We start from the raw sequence: 16,539 nt of genomic DNA on the forward strand, positions 1-16,539 counted from the left end.
TCATTACTTAGCTGTAATGATTACAATTTGGACTAGCATCATGCAATGCTAACTGTAGCTTCACTGGGTTGAATTTTTAGTTCTGCTCCTGGCAAGGCCTTTTGCACTCTTCTTTGAGCCAGCATTGATCTCCCAGCTTTATTGTAACGTGGAACGTACTGCCACGAGGTTACAATTTTTGTCAAATCTAATTCTGCTGCTGATAGGTCATATCGTCTCATGAATGGTCAGCTTTGAAACGTTAGACTTGGCAAATTTAGCACAATGGACAGATGACTGTACAATAGTCATTCTTACAAATATGGCCACTGATACATGTTCTGTGATGGGTAGATTGGTTAAAGATCAACTAAGAGAAAGTGAGGACTGCAGATGCCGGAGACCAGGGTTGAAAAATGTGGTGCTGGAAAAACACAGCAGGCCAGGCAGCATCCGAGGAGCAGGAGAATCAACGTTTCGGGCATAAGCCCTTCTTCAGGAATCCATAATTGAATTATTTCCCATCGAAGCAAACATTTTCCTGAAGAAGGGGTTATGCCCGAAATGTCGATTCTCCTGCTCCTCGGATGCTACCTGGCCTGCTGTGTTTTTCCAGCACCACATTTTTCAAGATTGGTTAAAGATTTGGTCAACACACAGTCCAAGAGCAATGCCTTTCAGGATTGTTATTAAGTCACTGTGTTATGGACATAGAAAGTACCCCACCCAGACTACATTGTGTCCTGTACACTCCAAAAGTTGTTTGACAGTAAAGTTTTATCAGTAATATTAATCTTAATACATGAAAGTCAACCCTCATTCTATTGTAGAGCGTCCTATACAACCATAATTGAATTATTTCCCATCGAAGCAAACATTTTACTGATCACAAATGTTCAATATTATTCTCTGAACTCCATTGTACCTGCCTGTACAGCCTTGAAACTGTGGCAATGTTGCCTAGAAGATTGTCCATCTATTCGGACTGGAGTTAAAACTACAGATTTCTTATTTCACACTCTTATTTACCAACACTCCAATTTAAACTCCTCCACGTTTTCACTCCTAGCCTATGCTACCTCCTCCAGGGATACAGCCTGCTGAAATCCCCACTCTAATTCTGGCTTTTTTTTTGCCTTCAACAATTTCTCTGCTTCATTATTGGTTGCTTAGGCTTCAAATTCTAGGAAACAAATTCTCATTGATTAAGTGTTTGATCAGCTGTCCAAAGAAGAACTAGCAATCTAGAATCTCAGAAGAATGCTCTGGGAACTTGGATTTGAATTCCACTAGGGCAGATAGTGAAATTATTGAATTCAGTAAAACACCTAAAGTATTTTATAGGAAGGGAATCTGCAGTTCCTACCTGATCTGGCCTACACGCAACAATATGACGCAATAACAATATGGACAACTCAACTGCGATTCAGGATGGACAATAAATACTGGCCAACTTTAAGAACTTAAAAAATGTGGGGTGATCAACAGGACTGTATGATTATCCATCCATTCTATTTTAAATCGGTCCGATTTGTAGAAACATTTATGGGAATACTACTAACGGCTAAAAATTCTGGAAATAAATTTTAAGGCTATTTTTGTTAATAAGTGAAAACACAGCTCAACAAAGCTAAGTTAAGAAAGGAATTTGAAGAGCAAAAAGGGGCATGATAAAGGACTAACTAAAAGGTTTAGGGAAAAATCCCAAGATATTTTATAAATACATTAAAAGAAAGAGGTTAACTAGGGAAAGAATAGGGCCCAGTGGGACAATTTGTGTGTAAAGCTGCAGAACTTTGTAAGGGTGTTGAATGAATACTTCTCTTCAGCCTTCACTGTGGAAAAGGAGAATGTAGATACAGAATTCAGGAAAAGGGACTATGAGGAACTTGCAGTTTATCAAAGGAAATATTGGAGGCTCTATCAGGCTTAAAACAGATAAATCTCTTGGCCTGGATGTATTACATCCGAGCCTGCTGTGAGAGGAGAAGCAGGAAATTGCAGGGGTTCTGACATGTTTTAATTCCCTTCTGGCCATGAGATAAGTGTCTGAGGACTGCAGGCTGGCAAGTGCTGTTTCACTTTTTAAAAGGTGGTAGAAATGAGCACAGAATTTCTGACTGGTGAGTCTCATGTCAGTGGAGAAAATTCTGAAGGAACGAATTAATATCCACTTGGAAAGGCATAGGTTAAGGTGGTGAACAATTGAGATGTATAAAATAATGAGGAGTATGGACAGGGTGAGTAGAGGGCAGCTGTTCCCCTTGGCTGAGGGGTCAATCATGAGGGGGCAAGAGTTTTAGGGTAAGGGGCAGAAGATTCAGAGGGGATTTGAGAAAGAAAATTTAACTCATTGGGTAGTGGGAATCTGGAATATACTGCCTGAGAAGGTAGTGGAGGCTGGAAATCTTAACCTTTAAAATCTTAACCATTTGGATGTGCAGTTCAAATATCATAACATTTAAGGATTTAGGACAAGTGCAGGAAATTGGGATTAGCGCACGTTTAGTGGTAGTTATGTTAGTACAGACTCAATGAGCCATATGGCCTTTTACCCAAATTCAAACAGCACAAAACGTTTATTCCACTATTGACACACAGGTAAATGCAAAGGCAATGCCAGTTCTTTTAATCAAGCAAAATTATTTAAAGAGAAACTTAACTACGTTATAAATGGAAATATTTAATGAATCTTTTAAAGTGACATATAAAGCAATCTTACAATCCTCAAAATGATTGTTCACACTTGTATCAATTATACAGTACAGAAAACAGCACTTTGTTTAAGCATTTCAATTTCCTCTCCCTTACCTAAAAAAATACTATTTTATACTGAAAGGAACTTGAAACCAAATTGACAGCACAAGAAAAGTGCAAATACATGCAATCCATATAACCAACAGTACATTTCCTTATTGTCAATGGACACATAATTCACCAGTCTGATTTGAAAATTCCAACAGTTTGAATGCTATGCCTTCCAGAAAATAAATGTGCAGAGTTGGATGCACCAGAGAAAAATGGTGTTGCCCATGATTTCTGCCCCAGGAGGTTGCATTAACAGTCAGTGACAGATCACCTGGAACCTCTAGTGGCAGAAATCACACACTGTTTAATTCAACTTCCAAGTTCTGCAACAATAAGTGGTTCAAATGCTTATGTAATTCAAATTGTTAAGTTTGAAATAATTGACTGGTTCTATCCTGTGTTTATCCCAAGAACCATTCTACTCTCCATTTGATGCAATGAGGATAAAAAAGAAAACACAAATGCACCCAGATAATTTTAAATGACAATTCAAATAAAATAATCTCAATGTGGTGCAGAAAGATCATAAATACCCAGTTAAGTAATTAGAGAAAGTTTAAAAAATGCATATTCAAAGCTTTTAGTTTCAATCATGTTTAGATACAAAATATAATTTTTTTTAGATACTTAAAAGTTTACACAAGTACAGAATATCTCTTACAAAGTCTCAAAGCTTAAATGCAAGGTAATCAGGCTTCAATTTGTTGAGAAAACTGCTGATTTGTTATGGATTTACATTGAGTTCAAGCAGGCATGTAGGGAGGTGGTGGCTCCTTCTCTGGCATCTTCACAGCCATTTCGTAAGTTGGCAGCACATACTAAAATTACAAAAACAAATTGATTAAATACTGTAGCTGTGTCAAATAATATTGATCTGAAATACATGCAATTTAGACAACACATCATGCAAACCAGCACATGTTCACAAGTTTTAATCCAATTAATTGGCTAGATGGCAAACTTGCAGCAAAGCATCAAAAGATATACGATACTCTCTGCTCACTAGTACCAATTAAAACACTGCAATAAACCTTTTATTTGTTTTGCATATAGTGTAATTTTAAAAATGTAACATTTGACATGTCACTGCCTTGGTAAACATAGCAATGAACAACAAATCGAGACAGGCAGAAGATTGTAAGTATAACTTGATGTCACAAATAACTTTACTTGCTCAACTGTGGTACCCCTGGAGCTGTGAATCAATGTTTTGATTTAGCTGAGTGTAATATTTCTGTTGCAAGTCTTAGGATTTCAGTTGACAAGAAACAGCCTTTCAAAGCCACTTCTGTTCATTGTTTGGAACTAATGTCATTTGTATTTGAGTTGGATATAAGCAAGTAGGCAACCAAAAGCCAGCTCTGCTTGAATCAGACATCTATTAAAAACACTATCAACTCTGACCCAACAGGTACTAATGCCACCTCTCTCTCCCATCAGCCACATCGCTCCATGGTCCATACTTTTCCCCTGATGTCCCTCCTCCCTGACAAACCCACCAAATAGTGTTCCAAAACTCCCTCACCCTTGACAACCCTTACTTCTCCTACACTTGATCCAGCTGTAACGCTTCTCCTCTCCCCCGCTCTCCTCCTTTTACACCTTGAACTGCTAAGATGCTCCCTGCGATTCCATTCTGACATGTCTCCCTTACAGCCCCCAACATGCACACAAATGTGGCCCTTCCATCTCAACACACTTCAATGTCCCTTCCAACCCTGACACTTTGCCCACATCCCTCCCCCACACGAAATATTCCTCTCCCAACCCAACTTTACTACCTTCCCCTGCCAACTTGACACTCTTCTCTATCATGATGCAACATCCCTCCTTTCCTGGACCCATGCAACTATCTGTCTGTCTGTCACCTCCTGCCTAAACTCATCCCCACCCTGACGTGCCTCCACACAACTTCATGGGCACCACCATTAGCGAGAAGGTAAATCAAGATAGTGGAGAATAAAGTATGTATGATTGAAAAAGGAGAAATTAAATGAACTTACACTCCTATCCCGTTCACATTAAATGCATGGCAAAATTATGAATATTTTTGTTTACCTGCATGGGTGTCTCAAACGCTGGGTACACAGCTATCTCAGGTGTGTTCTTATTGTTGATGTACTTGTAGCAGTTCCAAACACAATTAATGAAGTAAGCCTACAGAACAGAACAGCAAAAGCAATACGTACTTGATGATCGGTTGTAATTTAATATAATAAAATTAAAGTACATTTACTAAAACATTTCTAAGCTACAATAATCTAGACACCAAATGAATTCAGTTCAGCTGACTTTTGTTTTCTTCTATAAAGACAATAGAATTTTAATGAAATTACTGTACTGTAGTAGGTCAGGCAAAAAGGGATCAAACTAAAACAAATTAAACATTAGTTCCAACATATTTTAAGGCATTAATGCAAGGCCATTGTGTTGAATTGAGTGAAGTCTTATCTATGATCAGAGGTGGGTTAGCCCAGCCATATTTCCCTAGATTTACATATGATATAAAATCTTTCACTAAATCTCTGTATTAGAGCATCAAATTTCCCAAAAGATCTCCTGTCTCTCAAAAGTAACCTGATCACAACAAAGCTGTCCCAAACTAAAGTAATAACTTATCACTATGACATGAGAGTTTGTCCATTAGTGTCAAAATCAAGCCAGAAAAGTGCTGCTTCTGGTTAATCAATGATCCCCTTCCCCAGACACGACACCTCAGCCTAGCCCCAACCTCAGCTGCAGTGTCAAAGAGCAGATCACCAGCTTGAAGCACTGAAGGAAAAGTTCTGAACGCCCCTCCAAAAAGTATATCTCAGGGCCAATCCAAATCTCAATTCACTACTGGATGGCACGGTGGCTCAGTGGTTGGCACTGCTGCTGCACAGCTCCAAGGACCTAGGTTCAATCCCAGCCTCGGGCGAGTGTGTGTGGAGTTTGCACATTCTCCCAGTGCCTGCAAGGGTTTCCGCTGAGTGCTCCGGTTTCCTCCCACAGTCCAAAGACGTGCAGGTTAGGTGAATTGGCCATGCTAAACTGCCCATAGTGTTAGGTGCATAGAGGGAAATGGGTCTGGGTGGGTTACTCTTCGGAGGGTCGGAGTGGACTTGTTGGGCCAAATGGCCTGTTTCCAAGCTGTAGGGAATCCAATCTAATCACATGGCTTACAGCCAATAGAGCCTTCAGGTCTAACTGTGCTAGCTCTGTCTACAAGAAAAGTAGTACTTAAGAACGAATCACCCAACACCCTTGCTAACCAGCTTGTTATTGTCTCACATTTTCGAAGCTATCAGTCATGTTTGCAAAGAGCAGCTCCAAATACATTAGTCTAAAAACCAGGCTACGCACAAGGCAAAACAGTCCAAGTTTAAGGAGGGCTCTTGTGGCACAGTAATAATGTTCCTACCTTGGAGCCCAGAGGCCCAGGCTCAGTCTCACCTACACAGGGGTGTGTAATAACATCATTGAACATGGTCAATTAGAAAATACTGACAGCTGATTGGACCAGTGCACAGAAGCTAAAAAGGCACACCTCAAGTTCCAATTCAGTGCAAATGTGTACTTTGGAAATCAATAGCCCTCGATAGTACAGCCTTAGAAAACTGACAGTCTCTCTGCTGCAACTATCCTTCTCACACTGATTAGAGACAGAGATAAGCAACTGGTGTGTGTTAGGGTTGCTTTTGTTTTTTTCTGTAGTATAATTTCTCCATTCCATGCATCTATGAAAAATTACTTTTGTCATATCTCTTGGGAAAAAAAAAGTTGATATGTTGAGATATGAACTTCAGCTATCACACTGAGAATTAGAGAACACAAAACACTCACTCAGGATCCTCTAGCTAAAGATAAAAATAGAAAAGGAGAAGAGAGAAAGATCTAAGACAAAACGCGAGAAAAAAGGTGTACCAGAAGCCTGGCACATTAACGGATTTTTTTTCTCAAACAGAAGCATTCAAAAAAGCCATGATTTGGAGGTGCCAGTGTTGGACTGGGGTGGACAAGGTTAAAAATATCACAACACCAGGTTATAGTCCAACAGGTTTATTTGAAATCAATAGCTTTCAAAGCTCTGCTTCTTCATCAGATGGTGTGGAATAGAATCATACGACACGAACAGGATTGCAGTGTCATAAAATGTTATATTAAACAAATTTAGCTTAATTCTGTCATCTTTTGTTTTGCTAAATTTGTTTAGTCCTACTATCCATAATACTGCAATCCTGTTGCTATAAAGTCTGTGTCATATGATTCTACTCCACACTATCTGATGAAGCAGAGCTTTGAAAGCTATGGATTCCGAAAAAACCTGTTGGTCGTACGATTCTGCTCCACAGCATCTGATGAAGCAGCAGCACTTCAAAACATAGTGCTTCCAAATAAACCTGCTGGACTATAACCTGGTGTTGTGTGATTTTTAACTTCATTCAAAAAAATGTTGCATATCTAAGTCAATGGGTATTTTTTAAACAGTTCACACAGATTAGCTGCTGCCTTTTCCTTACAATGAAGTACATGGGAAATCACAGACAAATCTAATTAAAGATAGTAGACTGGACAGAAAAGCTATGCAATGTGAATGAAGGAAAGGTATTAACCACACAAGGAAGAAAATGGTGTCATAATGTAGACAGACAAAATATTTTAAGTGGTGACAAGGGTGGAACCAAGTTTGGTCTAATTTAGTAAAGCTCATTTGAGAGAAAGATGTTGTAATATTGTACCAAGAGTCACAATGTAGGTCTGTTAAAGCGAATATTCAATTATTCAGTAAAGTCACAAACAGTCCATAAAATGACGAACTGTCTTGGAAATTAAAGTGTGTTTTTATAGCTGAGATGGTAACATAGTGCTAATGTCACTGGTCTACTCACCCAGTGAGAGGTTCAAACCCTACCATAAGAGCTGGGAAAGTTCAAGTCCGGTAATAAATTTGAAATAAAGGTAGTCACTGCCTTAATGACTGCGACAAACCATCATTGATTGTTATCTGATTTACTAATGTATTAAGGAAGGAAACTGTCTATTCTTATGCCCTGGTCTACATGAGCGTCAAACCCAGAAGTGCCCTTTAAAATCCCTATTAAGCCACTCAGTTTCAAGTACATTTAGCAACAAATTCTGGCCTTGCCAGTAATGTCCATATCCCATGAATTACTAAAGTTTACTTCCATAGGTACATTTGCACATTTTAAGATTCCCCAGAGTGTGGAAACAGGCCCTTCGGCACAACAAGACCACACAGACCCTCCAAAGAGTAACCCACCCAGACTCATTTCCCTCTATGCACCTAACACTATGGGCAGTTTAGCATGGCCAATTCACCTAACCTGCACGTCTTTGGACTGTTGGAGGAAACTGGAGGAAAGCCACGCAGACACAGGGAGAACGTGCAAACTCCACACACACACACACACACACACACAGTCACCTGAGGCTGGAATTGAACCTGGGTCCCTGGTGCTGTGAGGCTATAGTACTAACCACTGAGCCACCATATATAGATATAAAACGTTTAAAACACAACTACCATTACATGTCCAATTAAAAAAAACTAAGCACATTGCTTCTATAGTCTTACCTTCACAGTTATGATAAGCCACCATATATAGATATAAAACGTTTAAAACACAACAACTACCATTACATGTCCAATTAAAAAAAACTAAGCACATTGCTTCTATAGTCTTACCTTCACAGTTATGATAATGGCAAAAGAAAGCAGAACTATCAGCAAAAGGCAGCTGGAGTCCAAAGCAAGGAGATCATCTTTGTAAGGGAAGTCAGGCTGTAAAATCAAAATGTTTTACGCATTCGAAATATTAAACCCAGCAGTTTATACTTTCAGTACTTTATTTAAAACACAATACTGTATTACATCTCCAATACCTGAACATTGGATAAAACTATTAATTTCAAACATGTGGGATTAATAAACTGACGATATTTCAGTTATATTATGTTAATGGACAAACAACTGGGAAATGAAGTTTTATTATGAGAGGTAGCACGTTAGTAAGAAGAATGGGGAGATCACATTAATTAGAAGATACAAGTATCGGTGGGGTAATGGAACAAACAAATGGAATTGGTATACAAATGTCAGTCACTAAATGCAGGTTAGTAAGACCATATAAAAGACTATCCATTAGAGTTTACCTAGTTGGATAAAATTGAAAACTAGTTATTCTAAACCTTGGATCTTGGATAGACTACAGTGGATTTGCGTACTTGTGAGCAGTTCTGAACATATTTCAAAAAGGTTTAGTCACACTGGACAATGTGTAGAAGAGGTTTTTCAAGGATAGTAGCAGAAATGTGTGGGCACACATATCAGGAAACGACCAACACACTTCTCCTTTGAAAAAGGCTATGATGGGACTTAAGAGCAATTTGTAAAATTATGCAAATGTTGATAAAAGCACAATGGAAGAGAGTGTAACTAAATGCCATCAATAGGCAAATCAAAAAGAAACCTCAACCAAAGAATATATATAGGTGTAGGTCCATTCAGCAACTTAGCCCTGCCCCACCATTCAACAAGATCACAGCTGATCTGCCCAAAAGCTCAACTTCTTTCATATAAACTCTCTGGCATTTCAAAAGTCTACTTGCCTTCTCTTTAAATACTTCCAGTGATCTAGCCTCCACTACTGTCTGGAATAGGTGACATTCACCACCCATTTGGCAGAAATTACTTCACAGTTTTAAATGAATTCCCCTTATTTTGTAACTATGCCCCCTTGGTTGACATTCCCCTCCGAGTGGATATATCTTAATATCTACACTGACAAGCCCCTCAGCAACTTTTACATTTCAATAAGATCGCCCGTCATCTCAACAGCCTTCAAAGACCTTTTTTTTCCCCAAGACGGGGGACCAAGACTCATTATTCCAAATGCAGCCTCAGCAACAAGACTTACCCATTTTTAAATTTCACCTCTCTTGGAATAAAGGCCGAAATTGCACTTGTCTTCTTAATTATTGCTGCATCAACATGCTAACCCAGATCCCACTATGCTGCATTTTCTTGCAGCCACTCTCCGTCTGAATAATAAGCAACAAGTAGACAAAACATTCGACTCCGAGGAGTAACTGAAGAGAATAGTATAAGCAAGTTACAAGAAAGCTAGATAAGCATTGAAGAGAAAAGGAATAAGTGGTTACAATTGCAGATTTACAGGAAACTTGAATGAAGCATAAACATTGGGAAAGACTTTTTGGACCAAACGACATGTTATGACCGCCGAAGAGACCAGTAACACTTTAAAGAAAAATTCAAACTTCCAGTTATTAACAAAGACTTCACGTTTTAAAATATATTTTACTATATCAATGACTAATGTTGTAACACTATTGTACTCTTTGTAGCAACTTACGATTTAAACAACCAAACAGAATTTGCTCCATTCTGCTATCTTTGACAAAAAAAATTCATAAAGTGACTGTTTTTTTTTTAAAAAGATGACATTCACTTCTTCTGGATTCAAACATAGCTTCAGCTGGTTAACCCTCCAGCCTGGTTTTAACTCCTTAGAGTTTTACAAACTACATTTCACATGGTCAATAACAGTCAACATTTTCTCTGCGGCAGGTGCAAACTGGATCAACATCTAATTATTCATTTTGCAACAGCAGAGACTACTGGTCATTCAGGGCCAAACTGCAAATCCAAAACTCTGGTGGCTGTCTGCAACATCTAAGTTTTAGAGAAGCCTTTAACTTGATGTTGAAATTGCATGCTCTACCCTCTCCATGGCAACAGAAAATATACAACTCCTGTATTTCCCAACTGCTGCAAGAATGCACTTTTAACAAGGACTTACCAGTTGGTCCAGATAGTCCTTGATTCTTGGCACATAGGTGAGAGAGCTGATTGCAACAAGGCAAGAAAGAGCAAAATTAAACAACAGGTAACAGAAAAATGGAATCAGCCATCCTCCACGATGCTGAAAGGGAAAAGAAAAATTAATGGTTAGAAAATTTACAAATTCACAACTATAATCCAAGAACAAGTGGACATTTCAGGCAAGATATTCAAAATGAAAATACTTACAGTGACAGCACCGTACACCAACATGGCACTGATAGTAAACATCAAAAGTGAGATGGTAAAGCCAACACATGCATTCTCTGTACAGATAGGAAAGAAAAATGAAAAATTAAACATTAGATACTAAGAAATTTAGTTAATGGTGACAAAAATCTGATCTGTAACAAATATTCTGATAATGAATTTATCATTCAAGCATCAGATGTTTATATTGGGAGATGTTAATTGGATTGTAAAAGCTTTTCCTCTATTTCCACCATTTTTAACGTCTCCTGAATAAATAACACAGATGCACCTTCTCAGTATTCTATATTTTCTTTCAAAAAGGTTGTGGATTTCTTCATGAACGTGACCAAAACTAATCTATAACTAGATAAGCAAAAAAAAAAATGCATCTTCCCTTTTCTGAAAGAGAAACTGTTATGGCTCATTTCCCTAAGAACAAAATCTAACGATATGTGGGAATTTATTACTAACATTTACACGTTATTATAGAACTACATAAGCTACAGAAATTGTGAACTTTCTTTCTCCCGACCATCTTCCAACAAGGGAAGGAATGAACAAAAATGTAAAATGAATAGTACTTTTAGGTCCACAACACAAGCAACTTCAAATCTCCCCTAATATTGACTGGGTCAAGAAATACATCTGCTAGATTACTACTCTTTTCCATTCTCGAATACCCCAAACACTATCTAATATGTACCTTTCAAGATGAATAGTGTCCAATTGGACTAGCTAGGTCCCCACATGGGTTGGATTTGATCCCAATCAGAGATACATGAGAAAATAAAGCCTGAACTCCATCCATACACATGGTGTTGCAAATACCAAAGTCTGTCCAAATTCACTGAAACAACTGTGCCAATATAGTTATTAATTAGTTAGAGGACTAAACCACCGTTTTTACTGCCGTGAAATTTACTTTTTCATAATTCTGCGATTAAATGCAGAGGTACTTCTGTACATCAAATCAACTGTATAAATGCACTATGTGGACGGATCAAATAGCATGGATGTGCACATATACAAAGGCTTCTTTGCCACACTGGAACACACTACATGCAGCCAAAACAGCAGATTGCTGCAGAGTCAGGTTTAGAAAATATGAAAAACTGAAAATGCTGAATCTACTCAGTAGGTTGGGCAGCATCTACGGAGAAAGAAACAGGATTAGGGCAGGGAGCACAATGATCACCCGTGATTATAACTGAATGGCAGTGAAGGCTCAAATGGCTGAATGGCCTACTCATGCCTCTCTGCATCTATTCTCAGATCGGATGGCTTTAATCAGTGAGGTATTGCAAGGGTCAGTGATAGGACCTCAGTTGTTCACAATCTGTGTCAATGATTTGGATGTGAGATGAAATATAAAATTTCCAAGCTTTCAAACAGGCTGTGAGTGGGCAAGAAAATGGCAGATGAACTGCAATGCAGATAACTGGGCCATTATTCACATTGGCAGGAGGAACTTAGGTGTAAAGTGCATCTTAAATGAAGAGACTGGAGAATGTTGCATGCAAAACATCCTAGAACAATTTACAACATGTTAACTGAATCATTGTTTTAAGCATCTACTTTTTCATGGTAATGCACAGCCATCATGCTATAGAAAACAAATCTGCAATTGAAAGAGTTGCAGTTGTGAGATTTCTGTTGCCTCATATGTATAATACAGTTCAGGTGACATTTTTGTTACTTTTCTATCAAGGTTTTTAATTGGCACCTGAACCAAACTAAAATATCAGATAAATAACTTAATGCAATATGATATCAATAGTACACTGATAATTTTAACATTTTCTAGTAAGGTATAAAGACAAATTCTACAAAACAATACTCCATCACTGAAAACATTCACATGGTAAATCTTTATGGCAGAATCTTTTCTAAAGATTAGGAAGTATAACATTGATCAAACACAAAGCTACCAGTTGCTTTAAGTGTTTGTGAATTGTATAGGTGCACAGGCAAAGAGAAAGCCTACGTCATTTGAAAGCCTATGTCATTTGAAAGCAACAGAAGAGTCTATAAATGCCCTATCCACATGACAGAAACTTATTACACAGGAGGAAAACAGCAGTTGCACACACTGGTCTCTATATTACTCTTGTAAATATTACTCTTGTAAAGCATGCAGCCCTCTTCAGCAGCAAGTAAGTGCAGGTACAGCAAATAATTTGGAAAGGAAATGGTGTGCCAAGAGGATTTCAAAACAGAGGCAAGATTTTAATTCAATGGAACACGGAGGACACCGTACCTTGACTGTTGTGTGCAGTTTTGGTTCTCTTGACGAACAAAATTACTTGCCATAAAGATTCACGAAATTGAGTTGTTGTCATTATTAATTACATCAAATGATTTGGGATTACTGTAGGAATATGGTGTTGAGGTAGTTGATGAGCTACATTTTACCAGGCTTCAGGAGGGAATGCCTACTTCTGCTCCTGTGTTTGAGTTTTCAAACCATTATTTATGAAACAGATTAAAGTCAATAGTTGAGGGTTCAAATCCCAGTCTAGAGCTGGAGTACAAAATTTGGACATAAGTGCAATACTGGTGCATGTTTCATTGTTGAAGATACCCAAATAAAAGTCAAGGCACAGATGTGTCTTCCAGTGAATGTATTTTAAACTACATTTAATTTGTGCACTTTCGCAACCTCCACCTGATGTCCCATTCAATATTTACCCTTTAACCTACTGGCATATTGTGAATGAGACCTTGATATACTTAAATTATCTGTTTCCTAAATTGCAGTGGTAGCAAAATGCTTTGGAGATACCAGAAATTCAGAAAGATGAGGATTGCATTAAGTCACAGTCAGAGATGTACAGCACGGAAACAGACCCTTCGGTCCATGCCAACCCAACATCCTAAAATAATCTTGTCCCATTTGCCAGCATTTGGGCCATATCCCTTGACACCCTTCTTATTCATATACCCATCCAGATGTCTTTTAAAATGTTAAAATTGTACCCACCTCCACCATTTCCTTTGGCAGCTCATTCCATACATGCATTACCATCTTTGCGAAAAATTTTCCCCTCACGTCCTTGTTAAATCTTTCTCCTCTCACCGTAAACCTATGCCCTCTAGTTTTGGACTCCCCCACCCCGAGAAAAGATCTTGTCTATTTACCCTATCCGTGCCTCTCATGATTTTATAAACCTCTATAAGATCACCCCTCAACCCCCAAAGCTCCAGGGAAAATAGCACGAGCCTACTCAGCCTCGCCCTGTAGCTCAGTCTCAACCATGGCAACATCCTTGTAAATCCTTTTGCAACCTTTCAAAGGTCACAACATCCTTCCTATAGCAGGGAAACTAGAATTGAACACTGCATTCCAAAAGTGGCCTAACTAATGTTCTGTACAGCCGCAATATGACCTCCCAACTCCTATACTCAAAGCATTGACCAATAAAGGCAGGCATACTAAACACTTTCTTCTCTACCCTATCTGCAACTCCACTTTCAAGGAAGTATGAATCTGCACTCCAAGGTCTCTTTGTTCAACAAGATTACCCAGGACCTTACCATCTTACAAACAAGTGAGTGTGGAGGATAATTGCACTTCAGGCTTTATCTTAAAAATTAATGAAATAGAGGAGCTATTCTCCAGATGCACTCTGTCCAAGTTTTTATTCAACTAAAACAATAATAAACTATTGAGTTAAACTCCTGTCTCAAAGAGTATACTGGCCATGCAGATTTATTTTAATCATACCATGGTTTAAATAATTTACTTTTGCATTTTCCTAGGCTCTATTGTCTAATTCTTGATGAAGGGCTTATGCCTGATACATCAACTCTCCTGCTCCTCAGATGCTGCCTGACCTGCTGTGCTTTTCCAGCACCACACTTTCTGACTGACTCTCCAGCATCTGCAGTCCTCACTTTCTCCTCTATCCCCTACAGTTTAATACGTCAACATTAATTTGAGGAATTTAATATAAAAGTTCAGAGAATTGATAAAGCACTAGTTGGAGAAACCATAATTTTAAAAAGGCATAACCTTGAAATTAGAGCAAGCCTGTTCAGAAGGGATAGCAAAGAGGATTTCTTACTCATAAGGGAAATTTACAACACACTGACCTTAAAGAGAAAGGATACTGAGTCATTGTTCATTGACAGTCCTTACATGGAAGGCAAAAAGTAGACTCCTGTATCAAGTGGCACAATGAATTATTTCCTAATCTTCAACTTATGGTACTTACCTTGCAAAAGGTTCACCATAACGACTGTATAGCTACAGAAGGAATGGTGTACTTATGTTTATTTCCAACATTTTTTTAACAGAAGTTACTGTAGTGGGTGAAATATAAATAACAAGCTGTTCAAGTAGTGAATCAAATCTAAGCATATTAAATATCTTTGCATACCTGTTAGTTTATCTGAGGAATAGTAGTTTCCAATGACTTCATACTGTAGGTCCAGTGGAGGGACTGTTTCTGGGTGAGTTATTGCCACAGTAAGCAATATACCCATTAGTAAATTCACCACCTGTTCAAAAACAGATGTAGCAATAAACACTAGGCAATAAAACATCACTTCATTGATTTTATGCTTTGTCTTCTATGATATGCACCCATTATAAAAAGAACCAAAAGGCAGGGTAATGGACTATTTACATTATGCAGTCACCACTTTTATATTCATTCACAGGATTTGGGTTTGGGTCATTAGGCCAGCATTTATTGTCCTTTAGGTGATAGTGATGAACGGTTTTCTTGAACCACAGCAGTCCAAGCACTGTACATACATCCCCAATGCTGTACAAGAATTCCAGGTCATGGGCTTGGAAGATGCTGCTGAAGGAGTCTGGTGAGTTATTAGAGTGTGTCCACTGCACTGTGTGTCGGTGGTGAAGAAAGGAATGTTTAAGGTGCTGGAGGTGACAGTAAAATGCTTTACTTGGATGGTGCCAGGCTGCTTGAATTTTATTGGAGCTGCATCTTCCATGCAAATGGACAGCATTCCATCACACTCTGACTTGTGCCTTGTGGAGGACAGATTTTTGGGGAAAACAGAAGGGAAGTTACACAGCGTACAATTCCTAGCCTCTGACGTGTTCTTGCAAGGATAGTATTAATATGGCTGGTCCAGTTCAACTTACGGTTAATTTAATTCCAAGGATGGTGAAATATGGAGATTCATCAATGCAAATTACTTTGAATATTGACAGGACTTTTATGGTCACTTGTTCTTGGGCGAGCCCACAAATGACACAAAGGACTAAATTAATTCAATTTTACACCATGATAGGATGCAAACACAAGCTATTTGCTGCTCCAGTATCAATAACTTTTAAATATTATTCAAGTGATCCAAAACATATCAAGGAAGCGTAAGGGGTGACCAAAGTTGATAAAAAGCCATTTGAGGCTTAAATAGAGGGACTGCAGCAAGGTAACTGGTTAAGAAAATCCAATTAACAGGGCCATAAAGTAAATAAACATTTGGCCAGTGTAGGAAGAGCAAACAGTACAGTAGAATGTAGCTCTACAGGTGGCTGCAGACACATGATCAAAAAGGAGAAAGATCTAAGTAGTTGTTTGAAAACAATGTAATGGGTTTAGATGACCAGAGATTAAGATGGGATGATAGTGTTTTGGACAAAGTTTGTGTATATTAAAAACTTGATACATGCAGCATGTACATAGCTGGTGATATACTTTTGAAATGTAGTTCTGCTGTGT

At 38.4% G+C, this 16,539-nt stretch overlaps 1 protein-coding gene across 1 annotated transcript; it reads right to left on the reverse strand.

Annotated features, from left to right (window-relative positions):
* Positions 1 to 2,581: 2,581 nt before the first annotated feature.
* On the reverse strand, positions 2,582 to 15,341 carry laptm4a (lysosomal protein transmembrane 4 alpha). The gene is made up of 6 exons (XM_043676668.1): positions 15,223 to 15,341; positions 10,841 to 10,917; positions 10,611 to 10,733; positions 8,477 to 8,572; positions 4,846 to 4,944; positions 2,582 to 3,605 (listed from the first exon to the last, which is right to left on the reverse strand). Exons 1-6 carry the CDS (start codon positions 15,326 to 15,328, stop codon positions 3,531 to 3,533), a joined length of 576 nt encoding a protein of 191 aa, XP_043532603.1. The 5' UTR covers positions 15,329 to 15,341; the 3' UTR covers positions 2,582 to 3,530.
* Positions 15,342 to 16,539: the final 1,198 nt, after the last annotated feature.

Source organism: Chiloscyllium plagiosum, chromosome 3 (genome assembly GCF_004010195.1).
Source record: "Chiloscyllium plagiosum isolate BGI_BamShark_2017 chromosome 3, ASM401019v2, whole genome shotgun sequence".
Taxonomy (NCBI): domain Eukaryota; kingdom Metazoa; phylum Chordata; class Chondrichthyes; order Orectolobiformes; family Hemiscylliidae; genus Chiloscyllium; species Chiloscyllium plagiosum.

Excerpts from the sequence above, each read along its gene's own strand:
- laptm4a (XM_043676668.1), bottom strand. The coding sequence starts at position 15,328 with ATGGGTATATTGCTTACTGTGGCAATAACTCACCCAGAAACAGTCCCT. Across the intron at positions 10,918-15,222 it reads TTCCTCAGATAAACTAACAG|AGAATGCATGTGTTGGCTTT; the intron begins GTATGCAAAGAT and ends CTATCTGTACAG. Across the intron at positions 10,734-10,840 it reads TGGTGTACGGTGCTGTCACT|CATCGTGGAGGATGGCTGAT; the intron begins GTAAGTATTTTC and ends TTTCCCTTTCAG.